The 22730-nt window shown below is 39.5% G+C and overlaps 1 protein-coding gene across 18 annotated transcripts in view; it reads left to right on the top strand.

Moving 5' to 3' along the window:
* Nucleotides 1-22730, top strand: part of SLC8A1 (solute carrier family 8 member A1) — a 404614-nt gene that overhangs the window by 341199 nt on the left and 40685 nt on the right. For all 18 annotated transcript variants that reach the window (XM_008980782.5, XM_008980783.5, XM_035272720.3 and 15 more), the window contains one exon: nt 21051-21326. In XM_008980782.5, coding sequence (XP_008979030.1) covers nt 21051-21326 — 276 coding nt within the window. The remainder of the gene's footprint in view (nt 1-21050; nt 21327-22730) is intronic.

Consider the following 22730-nt stretch of genomic DNA (forward strand, 5'->3'; position numbering starts at 1 on the left):
TTTTCTTAGCTGCAGGTATGTGAGCATTTGTATAACAACCATAAGCTGGTCATCATTCCTTCATTTTTCTATGTCAATTATTGTTCTTGGTGCAAAGCAAATGACAGTGAATGAAACAAATAACCCCTGCCCATGTGGAGCTTACAATCTAATGGAGGACACGGTAAAGCAGACAGATAAATTAAAATAAAGTATATTATTAATGGTAAGCTTGTCATGGAGAAAAGCAAAGCTGTGGAGGGGAATGGGAAATATGTATAGGGTCTGCAGTTTCAGAGAGATAGCCAAGAAGACCCCCTCAATAGACATATGAGGCCAAATTTGCTTTTCCAGCAGTGGAGTGGTTTATGTTGGTTCATTCACATAGTTGTGTGACTCTCAGGGAAATATTTTATGACCAGTGAGTAGGGGTATGCTGCCAACAAGGCCAGTGTCATGTATTTGATTCTGGTGAGAATAGATATACAGAGAAACAACTATAAAGACATTAATACTGATTTACTTAAAAGAGGTGGATTTTGACTTGCAAACACTTTCATATGTTGTGTTGCATGAAATCCTCTTAGTATTATAATTATCCTGATCTTATTGAGGAAGAATATGAGCCTGAGAGGCAACATGGCTTTAGAACATAGCTCAGATCCCAGATCTACTGGAGACTAGTCCAGTTTGCTATCTACAGCCCTTTAGAAAGATGGAAATTCCAGCCGGGTGTGGTGGCTCACACCTGTAATCCAGCAATTTGGGAGGCCAAGGTGGGTGGATCACCTGAGGCCAGGAGTTCAAGACCAGCCTGACCAAGATAGATAAACTCCATCCCTACTAAAAATAAAAAAAATATATTAGCCTGGTGTGGTGGCGCATGCCTGTAATCTCAGTTTCTTGGGGAGGCAGGAGAATCACTTGAACCTGGAAGGCAGAGCCTGTGGGAGCCAAGATCGCGCCATTGCACTCCAGCCAAGTCAACAAGAATGAAACTCTGTAAGAAAAGAAAAAGAAAAAAGAAAAGAAAAGTGGGGAAGGAAGGGCAAGGAAGGAAAGAAGGCAGGAAGGCAGGAAGGCAGGAAGGCAGGAAGGCAGGCAGGCAGGCAGGCAGGCAGGCAGCCAAAATGAAGAAAATGGCTCCCTTCTCTGTCTCACAGACAGAGAGACTGGCTGTGTCATGTCACTTGTGGCCATGGTGTTATCATTTCATGATGGGACTAACTCCTTCCCAGATATTTTGAAGAATTGTTAATAATTGAGATGCAAAACCTCTCAAATGTTCTTATATATCATACAAAATATTGTGCTTTATATTTCTAAATGACTGCTTGGAAATAAGGCACAATTGCTTAAAAATTCGCAAGCTGCTAGGTAAATTGACCTTATTTACAATTCTGAAATACAGTGTATCAGAAAAGCAAACCCATGTTTTAAAAGCACCAAATTATGCTCAATTACATGAAGGACAGTTTTAAAAGTTAAGTATTTGTCATTATGATTCAATTTAAGTGTCTAAAGAATGTCATATTCTCAGGTTGTTACACGGGCAATAACATTTGTAAAGCAGCATTTATTGAAGTCAGCCTTTCACTGGATTTTAAAATTTCATAGCTAAATAGTTGAGAGTCAGAAAGATTTGCCTTATTACAAATATTAAATTGCTTTTAAAGGGCTCTGCTGAGAGGTTTCTTTGCTATGCAATCTTCTGTGCAAAATTGACACAATATATCTTGCTAAACAAAAATAATAATTTTGTAAATAGGGGTTTGCTTTTCTTTCTCAGTAACTGTATTCAAACGAGTTTCAAAGCCAACCCTGTGGTAATATTCTTGTCCCCCTGTTTTTTTCTGAATTTCATAGCTGAGTACTTGGGCTTCCTATGACCATAATGATTCTACAAACCAAGTTCTTTTAATTCCATATTTGAAGAGTTAAAGGATTTATGAGACTGGAGAGATTTGGAAGGGATTAGGCGGAAACATCCTGGCAGTTCTCCTGTTTCTTCCTGGGTTGAACACTAGGTGCAGCAGGTGCTGCAGTTCAGTGGCTGTCAAAAGCTTGCAAGGCAAGCCCAGTAACACGAGGCGCTGTTAAGATGCGCCAGCATATGCCCTTTTCAATGAAGCCAGCATTCACTGACCAGTTTGAATTTTTCTCAAATGTCTCTCCTTCTACCAGGGCAGAATGGTTAGTTGCCTTTTAGAAATCATGTGCGAGCTGAGATATCCAGGGAAACAAGTGTGTCAGAGAAGAGGGCAAACCTTAGCTGGATAATGGGAACCAGGTGCCAATGCCAGTTCCACAACCAGCACATTGTTCTTCACAATAGCTTTCAGCAGAGGTGAGGCAAAGTTGAGAATAATTGCAAGGCTGGCTTTGGAGACAGATGTGGTTTTGTGTCCCTGCCCTCCAGAAACTCCCTGGATGACTCTAGGAAGATTACTACACTTCTAGATCTCAGTTTGCTTACACCTCAGAATCTGTTTGCTCTTATGTAAAGTAGAGATAACTGCGCTTCATTCACGGAGCTGCCACAAGGATCAATTAAAATAGTGTGTGTTTTCACAAAGGCAATCTGTACATGTAAATACCAAAGTTGGTTGTTTGGGAGGCAAATCTATTAAAGATCCTATAAAATATGACCAAATTTTGTGCAAATACAGTTAATTCAATTTAATTACTAAAATGGCTGTGGGACTGAAAACGCACTGGTTCACTTCTTTCATAGTATTATGCATACCATTATATAGATAAGAACACTGAGATTCAGAAAAACAATGTAACTACTTGCTCAAGAAGCAAAACTGTTAAGGGGAAGTCCCAGGGAACAAATCGGCACAAAATCCTCTCCAGTATGAAGGGCACACTTGCTTGCTGTGCACATACAAACACACATGTAGAACACATATATACATAGGTACACAGAGACATGTATGCATTGTGCAAACACATGTAAACAGAGATACACACGTCAATCCATACAAATCAGGTATGCACATATACAAACATAAGCACACACATGCACAAAGACACATATGCCCAAAACATGCACATGTTGACATTCACATGTACATTATATAGTAGGTATTTGTTTGGATACTGGAGCTGCAGCTTGAAATAGAAAGGTCTTTTTTTTTTCCTTAATATTTGTTAAGTCTCCTTATAGTCTGGTGCATAAGTTCCTTGGGGAGAATGCCAGTCAATTCCCTAAAGAACAAAGGGAAGAATTTGTTTTCCTAGGTGCACCCATAGGCTTCTCCTGCCTAGAAATCTGTGACATTCTTTGAAGTCAACACACTCCTCTCTCTTTTACTTAATATTGAATATCCAGCATTAAAGAGTTTCCTGAAATTGTTTTACTTTTGATATATTTATTTGCATATCAGACCTAGTATCTATTGGCATCTTTATAATGAAAGAACACTCCAAAGTGACCCAAAAAAACCTCCAGCAGTCTTGGTTCTGTCTCTTACCAACTGTATAACCTTGGCAAAGAATTTAACATTTCTGATTTTTGGTTTCATCATCAAGAAAAGGAGACAGTTGGACTAGGCTAGCTCTAAGATGCCATCCAATACGGAAATGTGGGAGCTCTGCCGATGGCCATTAGAGTCCTACAGTAGCCCTGATGGGTATTGTACTTCATGGCCCATCTGATTTTGACAATGGAAAGCATACCTCACCCATCCCCTGACTTGCCTAAATTAAGTATTCAGCACAATAGCAGCATACACTTCACTTCTATTTTCTAGAAGGAAGGGATGAGAGACAGTCAAAGTTTCTAGAAGGGAGGGATGAGAGAGAGTCGAAGTTTCTAGAAGGAAGGGATGGAGAGAGCCTCAAAGAAAGCCAAGTGAGATGATGATGATTCAGAAGTGCCTGTCTTCCTGTTATATAATTGGAACTCAGGAATGCCAATGGAATCTTCTACAGTACAAGGGAAGGCATTCAATATGAGGCCCAGCTGGTGCATGCAGCTGACCTGTCCACACTCACTACACTTCACAGCAAATTGAGGTGACCCAGTTCTGGCTAAATAAATAATAGTAGAGGGCATGTCACATTCGCCCAGAAGTCCAATATGGAGACTTGTTCAGTTTAAAGGATGCTTCTGTCATCAGTCCATCCATGCATGCCCTATAGATTATTATCTTTAATTATTTAATATACTGTCAACTCAGTGGTCCCCTGGACAATTATAATTGTCAGCCTGAAGACCAATATACTCTAAAAGTCTTAAATAATAAAAATGATACCTCAAATGAGTGTCAAGGGATTGCCATGAAATCTGGCCTAAGAAGCGATCTTTTCAGCACTCCTCTGTTACCGAACATCATTACTGTGGGGAGATTCTCATTACTTAACCCTTGTGATAACTGTGGGTCATCTGATAATCTAATTTAAGCAGTTAAAAAAAAATTCTGCTAGGTCAGATTTGACACAGCCTCAGTGTGACTAGAAAACAACCAAAAATGGAGGAAACTGTCACCGATGAGAGTTCTCATTTTGCCCTGTTTCTTACGTAATATCAACATTCTTAATTTTCCTTTGTCTGAAATTATATGCTGACTAGGGTTCATGAAGAAGGATGCTGGTTTCCTGAGAAAAAGTAGGAACAACTGTCTTTAAGAAAGTTTCTCAGTGGAGTCAAGGAATTCAAAACCAGCCTATGCAACACAGTGAGCCCCCATCTCTACAATTAGCCGGGTGTGGTAGTGCATGCCTGTAGTCCCAGCTACTCAGGAGGCTGAGGCAGGAGGATCATTTAAGCCCAGGAGTTCAAGGCTGCAGTGAGCCATGACTGAACCACTAAGACTCTGCCTAGACAACAATGAAAGACGCTAACTCCAAAAACAAACCAAAGTTTGTCAAAGACATATGAGTGTGAAATAGTGGCCCACTTTTTTGCTTGAAGTTGCCATTTGGCTTCTGTGACATGGCTGGTACTTTGTATGCGTTATTTCTGTTCTTCACAGCTATATTTTGAGCTATGTCATTTTTCCCAAAGTTTACAACTGTGGATCCTGAGGTCCAGAGTGGTTATGTAACTTGTGTAGGGTCACACAACTAGCAAGCGGTGAGCTGGAATATGAAAGCCCATCCCTGTGAATCCAATGCCAGTAGGCTTTCAGCCTGATCCTAGTGTTCCTCCTGCAACTTTAGGTCTCAAGTGCTCACATTTCAGATGAGTTAATGCTGGACAAAAAGGATGAACTTAACAAGTCTCTAATCTCAGTTACACATGGGGAAGGTAAGGGTTTGGAAATGAGTGTGTAAGCCTGGGACAGAAAAGTAGAAGGACCGGGAGGAATAGAATCCATCCTAGAAAGTAGGTAGGATCAGCAACTGGATTTCCTAGAAAGTCCAGACTAAATCCCATTATAAGGAATGCACAGGGACTTCCAAATTGTTTTTGTGATGTAGGAATTATATTTATATCTGGAGCTAGAAATTGTGTCAGGTCTTATGAAACAAAATGGAATCGATGCCCAGCCTTTTCTCCAAGCTCCTGGTGTTTCTCTGTGATATTCTTAGTTATCTAGGTAGGTTGTTTTATGCTTAGAATCACTTGAATGCTTGAAAAAAGTAGGAACAAAGGTCAAATAACGATTATTTGAAACCAACAGGAGACATGAATAACACTGCTGCCATCCAGCTTAGCTCTTATTCCTTGTTTCAGGGTAGAGCTAAAATATTCACATTCTCTGTGATAGAGAGTACATATAGCATGGATGACAAATAACGCATTTAAATTCTTTAAATTTTATGTTGGATCTTTGACTTTTCTGGATACTCGAGTTCAAATGGTCAAAGAGCCACCAATTAGTTACAGGGCTCTGGAAGACCTCTAACCTCCTCTGAGAATTAGAAGAGATGACCTTGTGAGTTGTCTTTAGGATGTGAAAATACTAAAGGGTCTCTTAAGGGACCCTTCATTTTCATAAATAAAATGTCAACTTGCTTTTCATGTAACTGCTATTTGAAATTTAGAGTTCTAATTGATCACACAAATTATTGACTATTATACTTCACAGGTATGTTTAAATTATCCAATCCACCCTTGTACATGATAATTTTTTTAAATGTAAGATAGTTCTTTACATTTTAGATTCTTTCCCAGTTTGAAATGTACTGACAAAATTGAACTTGGAAATTTGAAATCTCAGGGATAGTCTCTATTAAAAAAAAAAAAGAAGAAGAAGAAGAAGAGGGTGTCTCACTCTGTTACCCAGGCTGGACTGCAGTGGCACATCACACTGGCATGTCACAGCTCACTGCAGCCTGGAACTCCTGGGCTCAAATGATCCTCCAGCCTCACCCTCCTAACTGGGACTACAGGCAGGCACCACCATGCCTGGCTTCTGTTTAATTATTACACATCCAGGTCTTGCTAAACTGAGTGTCCCACCCAAGCTGCCACCCTGTACTTCTTGGTAGACCCATCTTACTCAAAACTACAGAGGAGGTCAGGTGTAGTGGCTCACACTTGTAATCCCAGCATTTTGGGAGGTCAAGGCTGGCAGATCATTTGAGGCCAGGAGTTCGAGACCAGCCTGGCCAACAATGACAAAACCCAGTCTCTACTAAAAATATGTATTAAAAAAATTAGCCAGGCGTTCCAGCTACTAGGGAGGCTGAGGCACAAGAATCGCTTGAACCTGGAAGACAGAGGCTGCAGTGAGTCAAAATTATGCCGCTGCACTGCAGCCTGGGCAATGGAGCAAGACTCTGTCTCAAAAAACAAAATAAGAACAACAAAGAAAGAAATATATAAACAAAAACTGCAGGTGTAGTATACAAACCACAGGTCTCATACCTTTTCTTCTACCTCACACTAACTCTATTTATTTTGTATTTAATATCTGTTGTTTTACTATGTTAGAGGTTTTTCTAACCTGTATTCATTGCACATAAACAATGATGTATTGGAAGGTTGTTTTCTGGACCATAATTTATATAAGAGAGTGATAATAGAGATTCAAATTATCTTTCAAGAAATACATGCTTTCTGTGCATCTCTTACCCCCAATAAAGAATTCTTTTATTAATGAAAAGGAAGAAATTTAGTGCTCTAACTTTAATCAAGATGCAGTGCCTACCTTAGAATACATGTTAGATAAACTGTGTAATTACACTAACTTCGCAATATGTCACTTAATATGATACTTGATGCTTAAAATACACTGTTTAATGGTCATGTTAAGTGACGTCAATAGCCATTCATCCTTGATTAGACTTGGATATCACAAAGTCAATCTTAAAGTTCTTACCAGAGCCTCTTTGAAAACTGCCCTCATTGGAATATGTCTTATCTGTGATTTTAATTGTTACCTTTAACGTGTAACATTTGAAAAGTATTTTGTCTTTTATAAAACCTCACAGTGTCACTCACTATACTTTAAAGAAAACATGATAAATTTCTAATTTAAAGTTTTTTTCCTAGAAAATTAATTTTTATCATCTCTGCACCTAGAAAATCATAACCATATAATTCAATGGTTTCTAATTTGCTTTGGCCACTGGAAAGCAGGGTCATTTTTTATCTACATGTTCAAAATTCAGTCAACTCAGGTGACTAAAAGCATCCTTTATTTCTGCTTCAGACATTTTTTGGCCTATTTTTGTCTTAAAATATCTTATGCTCTATTAATAAGTACAGATCTGCTCAAGTCCTCTTAGAAGTAGGAAGAATCTAAATTTAAGAAGAAAACAGAAAAACAGCAAGTCTGCCCGGTTCATCACTATCATCACTATTTCTCTAACCCCTAAGAAAGTACTTGGCAATAAGACAGCACTTGGCAATGCTAAGCCTTTGTTTTATAAAGAATGAATACATTTATGTGTGAATTAAAGTTTTCCAATCCACATATAACTGGATTAAAATACATCATACTGCTGTGTCTGATCTGGGAAACAATCTATATAAATACACGCACACACATACACACATGCCATGTTTCAAAAGCAGTGAGACCTTTGTTATTTCTAGGCCAAAATTTATATCACATGACATGTACATGTAAACATTCATGTATAAGTGAACATTGTACACATAAGATATATTTATCTGTGTGTATGCAAATTGGACATGCAAATATAAAATATTTTGTCAATTGTCTTAAATATTCTTAGTAAAATTTCCCTGTTGTGTAGCTGATATGATCCTAAGAGGAAAAGCAGAGGGCATGAGTTAAAATAAAAAAAAGATAAAGTTCCAGAGAGAAACTATTTGTGGAAGATACTCTAGGGACATACTTGTAGGTGAACAAAGCAAATTTAGGATATCTATCGATCTAAAAATGCGGCAGTAACAGGAGAAAATGTTGAATCAGGTTTCTACTTCCAGAACAAAGCAGGCCAGAAACACAGGCGGGAGTACGAGAGGGTGGGAGAAAAAAAGCAATTATTTTCTGGCCCCTGGATATGCTTTAGCTGATATTTCTGAAAAGAATATTGGCTCATTGGGCTGTTCTTCTCTTAAATTGCTTATTATAAAATCTTGAGGAAAACACTGTATTGAAGGCTCCAGAACGATTCAGCGCTCTTATTTGTAAGCCCGAAATCATGTCTCTAATGCGGCTTTGTCTGGAGTGGCGGCAGCTCCGCTCTGCAAACAATGCGCCATCACTGGATCCAGGAGCTCTTTTGTTGGCATGGGCTGCTGCAACGTGAATACAGTTTTAGTTGTTGCTTACAAATCAATGCATGAGGCATGAGGGGCCTTTTCATGACCAGTCGGGAGCCTTTGTATACTGTTTTCAGTAGGGGAAACATTGCAGCATAATCCAAAGAAGTGGAAGAAGGAGAAAACATAGCCACCCTCCACCACACACAAACACTCCCCATAGGCAGAAAGAAGCCACATAAAAGTGACTGGCTGCGTTACTTCTTGCTGTTCACAGCCTGCTCTCTTGATAAAGACCTTGTCTTTCCAACTCATGCTGAAAAGCCACTTGCCTGAACCAACCCGACACATACATCCCACCCCATACTTCTCCCTTGCCTTGCATTTGCCTAGTCAGGTCTGGTTGGGTGTTGTGTCCTACAGCCTATTAGAGCATCTTAGAATCCTGGCACCAAGCTGGAAAGGAGCTTACCCATCAGTGATTCTAAACTTCCCTTGCTTTTTTTTTTTTTCAATGTATAAGAACCTGAGAACAGAGAGGAAATCTCCTCCATGATCAGATAGACTGTTCTAGAACTCTAGGCTCCTGCTGCATCATACAGCATTGCTCTCGTTTTTCTTCTGGAGTTCTAGAACCAATGCCTTAACCATCAGACGCTCAATGTCTGCTGCCTGATGTTACCTACTGACCAGTGGCTTCTTGGGGAGGTAGTGCCTTAGGATTAGACAAAGCAAAGATTGAAGCTTTCCTGGCCAACACCAGAGCAGCACTCAGTGAAAGAATGGTCTCGCAACTGGTGAATAGCTGTTTCGTATCCATACAAGCCTCACAGCAGCCCAGTGCAATAGCTACTCTTGAACCCATTTATGAGAAATGGAGAAACAGAAGTTGGGATTCTCACCCTGACACATGGGTTCTGATTCCCAAGTCAATCCTCTTTTCTTCTTGTCACACTTGCCTCCCAGAGTTTAATGCCAGTAGGACATAGGCATGTGTCTGTTTTCCACACAACTTTGCATGAGCTGTTTTCTCTGCATGGAATACTTTCCCTCCGTAACTGGTTATTTCTCCTCACTAATGTCTTGGCTTACATGTCAGCTGCTCAGAGGGATTTCTTGGCCTCTCAGTCATAGGACTCTGTTGTATTCATAGCTCATATCAATATCTGAAGTTATCATATTTCTTATTTGTTTATTTTGATTACTCTCTCCCCTTGCCAGAATGGAAATTCCATAAGATCAGTGATCTTATTTTTCTGCATTTACAATGCCTAGAACTGTGCCTGACACATAAGTTAACAATAAATACTTATTAAAGAAATGAGCGGCACTAATAAAGTCAGTCTTTCAACTACCCCAGTCCCTTTGATGATTTCCTAGAGATCCAGGTTAGGAGTTCAGCCTGGGCTTGTGGTGCAAAACAGTGAACTAACATATTATTAGAGTTCAAAACCAAAGACTAAATAGAATATGCACCCGGTCTTGACCATATAAAGAAAGATAGGCCACAGACTTATTGATAGTAGGAGGGAAAGAGATTTTCCAGATGGTTGATATTGGAGAAGAACATCACAGCATCATGATGCATGGTTACTATTTATGAGAGACTGGAAAACCACGGCAGACAGACAAACAAGATTGTCACCACCCACCTTAGCCCACCTACCCTCTAAAAGAAGTGTTCACAAGCAGTGAGGGAAGGAGATACTCTATCTGAATTCCAGTAACCAGCTAATTTCCCCCAAGCCCAAACTAAGTTTACTGTATGTAAGCATATAACTTCTCTTAAAAATCTTGTTTATATTTTTTCATACAGGCGGAGGTTGCAGTGAGCCAGGATGGCAACACTACACTCCATCCTGGGCAACAGAGTGAGACTCAGTCTCAAAAAAATAAAGTACAATAAAATAAAAGGAGCTTACCCATCCGTAAAAATCTTGTTTATATCTTGTCAATAGCACAAAAGAGAAAAGTTGGTGTTGGATATGCCCATTTTCCAGGAGGAGAAACTGAGGCCCACAGAATCTGTGAGGTGGCCAAAAACTAGTAAATCATGGGACCTTATGATTAGTGGAGGGCCCTGTTTACTGGGATCTCATTAAAAATCACAACAGAAAGAAGGAAAGAGGAACAGGCAGATGAGAGACGCCCTGAGCAATTGGTATCACTTTGTATTGTGCAAACCGAGACCATCATTAGATTCTTAGATACTCGACTTGCATCACCACCTTGCCAGAACATCAACTCTCAAACCCTGTGTTCAGAACAGAGTTCATTCAGGTGATCCTGACATCAGGAAAACAGTCCATGAGAGTGTTATTGTCATTGCTGAAGACCCAGAGCTCCCCAGATAGACAGAGGTTTGCCACCAAAATGAGGAAAATCCCACTTCCCAATGGGGCTGAAATAAACCGTGAAAAGAGAATTTGCCCAAAGATTGATTTTTAAAAATAAAATTCTAGGAATAATAAAATTGAGCCAGCCATTCAGTCTCTGAAGGAACAATATAATATTTTGTATATCATATCCAGACAGTTAATTTAAGAAGGAGCATTATTTCCCAATGACACTTTGCATAAAACAATGCTAAATGAGCTTACGTTTTATCAGAATGAATTTTTTGCCATACAAACCACAGAGATTTTTCTCTATGGAAACAATGGGTCATGTAATTGTAGCGAGGTGGTAGAAAGAGTTTTAGATCTCCTAAGCAAGTCATTTAAATTCTCTGAGCCTTGGATTCTTCATCTCTAAAATGGAGAAAATAATACTTACTACAGCAGGTTCCTGGAAGGATGAAGAATAAGTCGTATGTACACATTTACCTACACGCATAAAAGTAACAGTAAGTGAACCTGAATTCATAGACGAATCATAGCAGCATCTTGAGAGACTCTGGTCAGCGTTTATGCCCCTCTGCATGTGGAGCAACCTTGGGAATACACCTACCCTTTATATACATTTTAACATTTTCTAGGATATAACATTGATATGATTTGTTGAAAATTATGGGGTTATCACTCCCCTAAACAGTTGCTTCAAGACTCAGCTTCCCACACTCCAGGAGGCTAATTTAGACACAGCTGCTGATATTTACAAAGTGCTATCAGAGCCCTCACACCAGTCTTAGAACCTGGTGTGCCCACATACTACCCACTGTAACTAAACCATCTAAATTAGCAGGAGGCATCTGCACTTGGAGTGTCAATTCTACTTGACAAAGGCTTATTTCTTAGGTACTCAAGTCTGCAGGGAATGTTTCCCTATTTCAGGAGCCTGGAATTCTGTCAATCCTACAATTAGTAAAGGTTAAGAGAACACTCTGAATTTCAAGATTCTTACCCTGACTTGGAGTTATTTTATAAACAACCAAGCTTGGGGCAAAAACACACATGACTAATTACATAAACTATAATTATTTAGGAGTACTCACTCCATATAGAGGAATTTTTTAGGAACAAGAGACACTAAAGCAATCAATTTTCAGGTTTAACAGATTCATTTTGGTAATAATCAAACTTGCATGGAGCTAGAATTCCTTAGTGGATCCATTTTTCATTTTGACAGTGGCTACATTTGCTGAGAAATATTTCTGTCATGTCAAATATTTCTTGTGCAATGTTAACCATCCCAACAAAGACCATAATGGCTTAAGCTGGTAAGCCTTCTGTTCTTTGTGGATGATTCCATCTAGATGCTCATTCATTTCAGCCAGGATTGAAAGTTATTAACAGAGAGTGAGTTGCCTTCTTGAGGCCCTTTCCAATGCTGTCACACATCACCTAGCCAAAACTCCTTAAGCAGTAGCACTGGTCCTGTGAGACAGGATGGCCCATGGATAGCTTTGGCTTGGAAGAAGTGGGTAGGGATGGCTAATGGAGCCTGTACAGTGTCTTCTCCATCCAAGAACATTCCAGTAGTCCAAGTTACAAATATACAGCAAAGCTGAACTCAAACTTTATGTACAATAGTATTGATATCCAATGCGAGGGATCTAGGTAGTACACTTCCTATGAGAATCTAACGCCTGAAGATTTGTCACTGTCTCCCATCACCCAAAGATGGGATCATCTAGTTGCAGAAAAACAATCTCAGGGTTCTCACTGATTCCACATTATGGTGAGTATATAATAAAGTCCACAATAAATATAATGTGCTTGAATCATCCCCAAATCATCAAAATTGTATTCCAGAAAACCAGTCACCAGTGCCAAACGGTTTGGGGACCACTGCCCTAGGGGATGGAGCCTGGACAAATGAATAGAACCTAGCAGCCCGAGCTGACTGCCAGAGACTAAACCTGGATTGTGAGATCATGAGTTCCCTAATAGCTGAAACCCCCCAGGAGTGGCACAAGGAACATTTGGCAGAGAATTTTAAAGAAATTCACATTAAGCAGGGGTTGAACTTGGCACACTCCAAAACCCTCCTAAAACTTTAAGTTCAGGTATTTTCTAATACCCATGTTTCAGCTGGTAGAAAAAAATACCTACAGTTTTTTTCTGGTAACTTATAAATCTGGGAATTTGAACAAATTTTTTGAGCTATGTTCGATAGAAAGTATCTTTCAATATACTTAGAAGAAAAGTTGTTGACATCGTCTGCTTTGCAACAGAGAATATGTTAAGTACCTCCCACCAATTAAGTTATAGAGAAATGTTATTACACTTCTCCAAAGTACAGAAAGAGAGATAAATTCTTGTTTGGAAATAAATCTTTGGGTTACTGAATTTAGTGACAGTTAGAGGCCATTAAGAATGGGAAGAGATAATTATTTTCTCACTAGACATAAGGTAAAAGCATGTAAAAGGAGAAGGGGAGACAAAAGAAGTTTCAGATCATTTTATGAGAAAGACATTAAAAAATCACTGGCTCTTATGGCCTCATATGCACATAACTACACACTTTCTCACACATACACAAACAGGCATACCCAGATGCAAACTAAAAAACAAATGTTTATCCATTGAATCATCATTCTCAGTTTTATTTTTCTTAAAACGAGAAGAGATGAATTAGCTGATTGCTAAGGTCTTTCATCTTTTACACTTTATAATTTTCTCAGAACTTTTAAAGCAAAGAGAAACAGAATTGTACAACAGGAGAGTAGAATTTGATTTGTAATTACTGTATGCCAGGTTGGAAAAAAGTCGTAATTCTGGAGGAGAAAGCCTACTGAATGCCTGGAAAGAATTGAAAGTCAGACACATCCACAGATTAACAGCACGTACATTTTCCAGACTGCTTTACGTACAGACTTGTGATGATTCAGGTTAGTTTCCCAAATTCTGGGGTGATAAGCTAGAGGCAAACCAGGATGTTTGATTTAGAACTGGATGGTTGACCTTTGGCAACTAGAAATGGAAATAAGAACTAGTCACAGTCTAAAGGAGAGATTCCTTATTATTCAGCCCTAAGAAAGGAGATTCTGCCACTTGCCATAACATGGAGGGGCCTGGAGGCCATTATGCTGAGGACATTATGCAAAGAGTGTATGCATGTGCAAGTGAGGGCATAAGAGCCAGCTGTTTTTACTGTCTTGCTCATGAAATGATCTGAAATTTCTTCTCTCTCCCTTTCCCTTTTTTCATGCTTTTACCTTATGTCTAGTGAGAAAACAATTATCATCCCTTCCCACTCATAATGGCCTCTGTCTGCCACTAAATTCAGAAAGAAAAATACTGCATAGCCTCTCTAAGATGTGGAATATATGCATGTTTGAAATGAGCTCAAATATGCAAAGACAGAGAATGAAGCAGTGGTTACCATCTTACTATGGGCAGGGAGGGATTAAGGGAGGCAATGAGAGACAGAGGTCAAAGGATACAAATAGCAGATACGAAGGATAAGCAATGTTCAGAGATCAAATAGCCCACAGGAGGACTAGAGCTAATAAAGTTGTATTGTATTAGAAATGTTGGTTAAATGAGCAGACTTCAACTGCTCTTGTCAAAAAAAGTAACTAGATCCCAGCACTTTGGAAGGCCGAGGCGGGTGGATCACGAGATCAAGAAATCGAGACCATCCTGGTCAACATGGTGAAACCCCGTCTCTACTAAAAATACAAAAAATTAGCTGGGCATGGTGGCGCGTGCCTGTAATCCCAGCTACTCAGGAGGCTGAGACAGGAGAATTGCCTGAACCCAGGAGGTGGAGGTTGCGGTGAGCCGAGAATGCGCCATTGCACTCCAGCCTGGGTAACAAGAGCAAAACTCCATCTCAAAAAAAAAAAAAAATGTAACTAGATAATAGATGTTAATCTGCTTCCCTATAATAACAATTTTACTACCTAAATATATCCTATAACATGACATTGTTAATCTCAAATGTATACAATAAAATTTATTTTAAACAAACTTTTAAATAGAAAGAATAGAGGTTCCTAAACTGTCACATCGTTATCTCCTGCTTTTACCTGACTGTTTTATTTCCCATGTTTACTTCGTCCCCATGGGTCTGAGAAAGAGCTTACGGCAGTCTCTGCCAAAGAAAAAAAACAACCCAAAAAAATCATATCTAGAAAGTATTAGAATACAAATACTAATTATGGCACCTCAATATTTTCACATTCCTAAAAAAAGGCACCACTGCTCAAGCCTGTAATCCTAGCACTTTGGGAAGCCGAGGCAGGTGGATCACGAGGTCAACAGATCGAGACCATCCTGGTCAACATGGTGAAACCCCATCTCTACTAAAAATACAGAAAATTAGCTGGGCACAGTGGCGCGTGCCTGTAATCCCAGCTACTCAGGAGGCTGAGGCAGGAGAATTGCCTGAACCCAGGAGGCGGAGGTTGCGGTGAGCCGAGATCGCACCATTGCACTCCAGCCTGGGTAACAAGAGCGAAACTCCGTCTCAAAAAAATAAAAATAAAAAATAAATTTAAAAAGGCACCACTGTATCTGTATAACACTAGGCATTAAAAAAATTCTCAGACTCAAACTCTGAATTAATATGTGGTAGATACTGAACTCCTCAACTTTCCTCCATAAGGCATTTTCTATGGTAAAATGTTCCTTGGACTGTTAGATCAAATCCCAACTCAGTCACTTGAATTCTGTGTGAGATTATTTTAGCAAGCCACTTAAATTCTCCGAACTTCAGGATCTTCATATGTATAATGGGATTAATGATGCCTACATTGCAGGGTCATTTTAAGGATGAAATAAGATCAGATATGTGAAAGAATTTAGCTCAGTGCCTGCCACTTAAGAGACACCCCTCCAGGTTCCCTCCCTGTTTCTTTCTTACTTTCTTTTTTTAAAAGCAAGCAGCTTGGGGAAACTAATGGTAATGGCTCATTCAAACAGAATATAGATTCAGTGAAATGAGGATACTCACATTGTATTGATTTACTGCCTTCCTTCAGACAAGTTACAATAATGGAATATGGCACATTTGACCATAAACAGGGATACAGTTTTATAAAGGACTTGAGCATTTCTTCTTCCAGTCCCCACAACAGCTCTGTGAGGTGGGAATTAGGAAACTCCTTTGACAGGTGAGCAACTGAGTCTCGGGAAATTTAAGTGTCTTGCCCCAAAACAAACTGTCAGAACTATAAAGTGACTTAACTCCTCTGATACAAGTGTCCATTACCTTCCAGCAGTCTCTTTTTCTGGTTCTCAGAGCACTCCCTGAATCCAAGCCCTGAGCAGGTTGAGAGAGATATATAGAAACACCTGTTTATAAGATATGTGCCAAGCCCAGGGGTTTGCCTTTCACGTTCAGTCATGCTGATGATACCCTTGCTCTCATGCTTCTGAGCAGGAACGATGCAGGTACTATTACATCAATAGCTGAAGTGACACCCTGTGCACTATCTGCATTTTTAATGATTTGGTTATGTTTGTAGTTATATTCAGGAAGTCCAGTGTGTATCAAGGAAGCAATTTAAAAGGCAATAGAAAGGATTAATAACAGATGGTATTTTCCATTAGCTGAAAAGAATGATTCTGAGTTAAGGGGAATTTACTTAGGATCCTATAAAAGCAAACCCACCAACCCATCTTTCTTTCTTTTGTAACACAGAGAAGGGACTTGAAAGAATCACATAGCCTCCAGGAACCCTAGGCTTGTAAACATACAGAACCGCTGAACTAGCATACTACCATCATCTTTGCTGTCACATAAAAGATGCTCCTAGGATTTTTTTTTAATGTTCCACTGCTCTTCACAAAGACCAGACTTTTAAGTATAGTCCAGATGGTGATCGATGAACATAATATTTCTTTGTCCTTTCCCAAGACAGGGTAATTGTGCATCATGCATGACAGTCGGCAGTCATTTTTAATATTTAAATGATGTCTGAGTTGGAGATTAAAATTTATAAAGAGCAGTGAGATCCCAGAGAAAAGGATGGGAGGCCACTTTTTCTTTCAAATGCTATAAAAACAGATGGCCCTCCCATTCCAGACTTATGCATTAAAACATTTATGATTCTTTGTGACACTGGACGCCTACAGAAAGAACCCACTCCCCTCCCTCGACACACACACACTCTTATTTTGCATTAACTGATCATGAAGGTAATTTCAGAGGACAAAATTAAATTTTGTTTTTAAAAACCTAGAAAGCAAACTTAGGATCCAGCATGTTGAGTAAACAGTGAAATTAAATAATGATGGAGAAACACAGTAACAATCTTAAATGCAGGGAAATAATGACAACTACCATGATCATCATTACCCTGAAACATTCTCAAACACTGTACAAAGATGATCTAATTATTTCTGTGCACATCTCTCATGGGAAAGGTGTTATTATTTCCATCTTGAAGACAAATAGAATGTCTACTCTCAATTTGTAAGTGGTATTTTTTCTGAGAAGCTTTGTTTTCTTGTTCATCTTCAAAATAAGAGATTTAGACACCCCAAATTAAGTAATTTTATAGAGAATCAAAGGCAGCATAGTTCATGTTACTGTGAATGATTAAAATGTTTTGGAAAACATTTTAATCATATGCCCTGTGAAATTATAAAATGTTCACAAATATAGAAATTAGAAATGATCTGATCCAAAATAAATATAACTAGAAAATCTAGTGCTTTTTCTCAACTTTTCTGGGAATATGCACCCTTCCCAGACCTGGTTGGAATGGAGAGGGGGTAAGAGGAGAGGCTGGGAATGGAAATGTATTCATGTGGCATTCTTCTTCCTTCCTCCTTCAAATAAGCCCTGAAAGTTGCATCTCTCACAGGGAGCTACCTGGAGCTAAAGTGTAGGTAGAAAGAGAAGTTGGAAGAAAAGTGAAAAGGAAAAAAGAAGAAATGCATATGGAAACAAACAAAAAGAGTAGGCAATAGGAGCACTGAGTGGCTGTTCCTCCATTTCCCTGTCATGACATAGGAGGCTTCCAAAAGGCTGCTGCAGTTTGCTAGGGCTGCTGTAATAAATACCACAGACTGGGTGGTTTGAACAGCATAAATTTCTTTTCTGGCAGTTCTGGGAGCGAAAATCTGAGATCAAGGTGTTGGCAGGTTTGGTTTCTCCCGAGGCCAGTCTCCTCGGCTTGTAAATGTCTGCTTTCTCACGTGGTCTTTCCTCTGTGCACGCACATCCCTGGTGTCTCTCTGCACATCACAATTTCCTCTTATTATAAGGACACCAGTCATATTGGATTAGAACTCACCCTAATGGCTCCATTTTCACTTAATTAGCTTTTTAAATGCCCTATTTCCAAATACAGTCACATTCTGAGGTGCTGGCAGTTAGAGCTTTAACATATAAATTTTGGGGAGACACACTGCAGCCCATACCAGGTATTTTTATTAAAAGGTATCTTGTGCTTCTGGGCAAAGTTGATATAACATGTAATAACCCTACTGCGTGAACAGTGGAGGGAAGGATCAGCAATGCATTTTCACTCACAAACATTTTGATGAGCTGACCTGACTCAAGCTCCTCACTGGGGAGTTCTCCAAAGGCAATTCCACTCATCTACAAGGGCTTATCCTAGCAGTTTATCTAAAGCCTGAAAGATAAGGCTGCTTTCTTCAGACCCCCAAAGCATAATCGTATAATAATTCCAACCATGTGCTCACAGAAGAGCAGGCCATTGCCTCTTCTCTTTTCCTGTAAAACGACAGAAAACAAATCCAGACATCTCTCTTATTTGTTTTATGAGAGGTGTTTTCCTCTCAAATCTCTTGTGCTTTCAGAGGGTTTTCTCAATTGTGATCTGCACCCGATGGCTTCCCCACTACAGAGTGTCTCATGAAGAACACACACCTGTGCTCCATGCTTACCACCTCAGGTCACAGGGTTCAGCTGGAAAATTGCAGCCCCGCCTACTGCCAGCTAGTCTAGTGGGACCAAGCAGAGTGCTGATGACAAGGTTGAAGCGAGTGAACAAAGACTTCGAGGACATGTTCTTCTTTCCAAAATGGCCACATAACACATGTATTTGCCACGTAACACTTCAGGAAAAGTTGACATTCAATACCCTAATTTGAAACATGTCAATGGGCATTATTTTCACATTATAAGTGAAATCTCCATCTTGGAATACTATTATTGATTTCCTGGTTCCTTTGTGCATTTCTCTCTCTCTCTCTCTTTTTTTTTTTTTTTTTTTTTTTTTTTGAGACTGAGTCTTGCTCTGTTGCCAGGCTAGAGTGCAGTGGTGTGATCTTGGCTCACTGCAACATCCGACTCCCTGCTTCAAGTGAGTCTCCTGCCTCAGCCTCCCTAGTAACTAGGATTACAGGCAAGTGCCACCATGCCCAGCTAATTGTATTTTTAGTAGAGACAGGATTTCACCATGTTGGCCAGGATGGTCTCGATCTCCTGACCTTGTGATCTACCTACCTCAGCCTCCCAAAGTGCTGGGATTACAGGTGTGGGCCACTGCACCTGGCCGCATTTCTTTGTACACTGATAGTATGACTTAATTGGCAAAATTGTGTATGTATGTATGTGTGTGTATATATATATATATGCACACATAGGTTGGAGTATATATATACTATGGTACATAGTATATGGGCCACTGCACCCGGTCGCATTTCTTTGTACACTGATGGTCTTAATTGGCAAATTTGTGTATGTATGTATGTGTGTGTGTGTGTGTGTGTGTGTGTGTATATATGCACACATAGGTTGCAGTGAGTATATATATACTATCGTACATAGTATATGTGTATCATATATATATATATACACCCACATGTGCTATATATATACACACACACACACTATGTACCACCCACACATGCTATATATATACATATATATATATACACTATGTACCATATATAGTATAGATATACTATATATACTAAATATACTGTACATATAATGTAATTGCATAGTAATATAAAGTCAATAGAAATTTCTGCATTCCTTCCTTTAACATGAAATTAACCATCTTAGTTTAGATGCTGGAGATGGTACCAAATACCAGGGACACAAAGATGCATGAATTCCTGCCCTTGAAGGGTTCTTCAGTTAACTGGAAAAGAGAGGAACATGAACATGTACAATTCAGAAAAGCAGTTCTCAAACTTGAACATGCATAAATGTCACATGGAGGGCTTGTTCAAGCCCAGCTTGCTGTCCACCCCCTCCCCAGTTTCTGATTCAGTGGGGCTGAGAATTTGAATTTATAACAAGTTCTCTGTGCCACCTGCTCAGGAAGCACACTCTGAGAACAACTGATCCAGAGTTACAAGTGCTGGGAGGCTCCTCTGAGCAGGAGATCCCAGCGTGGGTTTGGGGGCAGTCGGAGAGCGCATCACAGAGGAAGCGAGTCTTAAAGGACAGGCGAGGAAGGATTAGAATGGAGCAATTAAGATATGCCAAGCACATCTAGTTCTAAAGGACGAAAGTAGGAGAAAGTGTATCTGGTTTGGAAAAATGCAAATAATTTCATTTCCTGGCATATAATTATTTGGCAAGTAATTCCAAGGCTTTAGTTTGAAATAGTTGCTGGAGAAATGGGCAAGGCCCAGAGCCATGATTAACGGCCCTGTTTGAACATTATCCTGTAGGTGATTATATAACCCAGAGTTGGACTTCAAGTTGGAAGAAAAGAACCCTGGTAGAACTCCATCTACACTTATCTTTCTTCTAAAGAGGGTTCTTTCTCAGCCCGACACAGGGCTTTCCAGCCTTTTAAAAGAAATCATTTTCATTTCTCTGAAGTGACAAGTCTCACTGGATTGTGAAAGTAGAAAGAGTGTGTTGATTGCATGAAAGCAGAACTGGGTAGGTGTTAAGTTGTTGCCATTGACCAATGAGCCACAGGTAAGAGGCATTTCAGTGTCTTAATTAATTAGTTAATTATGATTAACTCTTGGAAAACGCTAAACTTCACCCACCTCTCATGGCCTCCTGTCACATAGAGTGGACGACTAACAGGCCTAGACAGGAAAGATTGAGAGAGGAAGACCTGGTAGCCTAGGTTGTGACGAAATGTGCTTTTTTCTCTTCTCTCTAGGGGAAGATGATGATGATGATGAATGTGGGGAAGAAAAGCTGCCCTCCTGTTTTGATTATGTGATGCACTTTCTGACTGTGTTCTGGAAGGTCCTCTTTGCCTTCGTTCCTCCTACTGAATACTGGAATGGCTGGGCGTGTTTCATTGTTTCCATCCTCATGATTGGCCTACTGACAGCTTTCATCGGAGACCTGGCTTCCCACTTTGGCTGCACCATTGGCCTGAAAGATTCTGTGACTGCAGTTGTGTTCGTCGCACTTGGGACATCAGTGCCAGGTAGAAATTACAGTCATGTATAATTCCCCGAATAGCAGAAGTTCATTTGCCTTATTTGATGCTTTCTTTCGTACAGTGTCAAGGGCCATGATAACAAACCAAGATCTATGAAGGATGAGAGTCCAGAGGTATAAATAATGTCACTATCGGAACACTGTCATGGCCCTTCTCAAAGTTCAAAAGCCGGTCAGTGTCACTGCAATGACAAGAAAGCATTCTCAGATCCCCAAAGGGTCTCCATGGCTCTCCAAGAGAGCAGATCAGTTTGCTGGAGAGATTTTCAGATCAGCTTCCCATTACAATGAGAATGTTTGAATGGTCTCTATGAGACTGTGTTTATTTAGGTAAGGGGGAAAACATACTTACTGGAGACCTGATAAAATATTCTCTTGACCCAATTATTAATGAGAGGAAAGGGAAAATAGACATTGATCAAGACAGGTGACAAAAGTGTACAGGCCAAATGTGTATTTCATGAACATCCCTCCATGCATTCCTTACAAGCTGATTTTTTTCTTCCAGCCTACAACGATAGTTTATTATGTTTATTCAGATTTCCTAGTAAGGTGTCATCCCCTCAAATAACACTGATAGCAATAATTCTCAAACTTTGGTGGGCTTCAGAGAGCTTGTTAAAAAATATAAATGCCTGAGAACCATCACCAATCTATGAAAGATCTAGGAGTGATAGGGCCCAGGAATGTGGGTTGTAACGCTCAAGTGACTCTGGTACACACCAGAGTGTATTGTAACTGAAACTCTGGAGCTACTCTCCAGCACCAGATAAATAGACTTTACTTTCAGCAACAATACTCACATTCTTAACCAAATACGAGGCCAAGGACAAGCATTAAAGTAGGCTTGGAAAAAGTCAGGACTAGAAGCAAATACAACTGTGCTAATGATGCTACTCATTGTCCACTTTCTGTATTTTCCACAGTCCTGATACAGGCACTATGATTTCTACTAAAATTTGCTATCGTTTGCAAGCCTGACTTTTGGGTTGAGTCCGAAAACAACTACAGTTTAAATCATGTATTTCTTTCTATTCATCCGTTATTCTTTTTCTTTATAAATAGATCAATATATTGATCTATCAATCCTTAGATAAATAGATTCTTCTATTTATTACCTCAGTGACTGTGGCCAAGTTAGTTAACCTCTCTGAGACACAGTTTCCTCATATGCAAAATAGGGATAATTATACTTAACTTGCAGAATAATGGTCAAGATTAGAGAAACTATCTACAAATTATGCATGCAGTAATGTACCTGGGACATAGAAAAATTTTAATGTATTTCTGGTGATTATTGTTTATATTGAATAATTCAGTATGATCTGAACAGTATAAATCTGGACGCTTCAGTCACTACCCTGATAACCATGGATGAAGTGTTCAGGTT

The sequence above is a fragment of the Callithrix jacchus genome, chromosome 14, assembly GCF_049354715.1.
Source record: "Callithrix jacchus isolate 240 chromosome 14, calJac240_pri, whole genome shotgun sequence".
Taxonomy (NCBI): domain Eukaryota; kingdom Metazoa; phylum Chordata; class Mammalia; order Primates; family Cebidae; genus Callithrix; species Callithrix jacchus.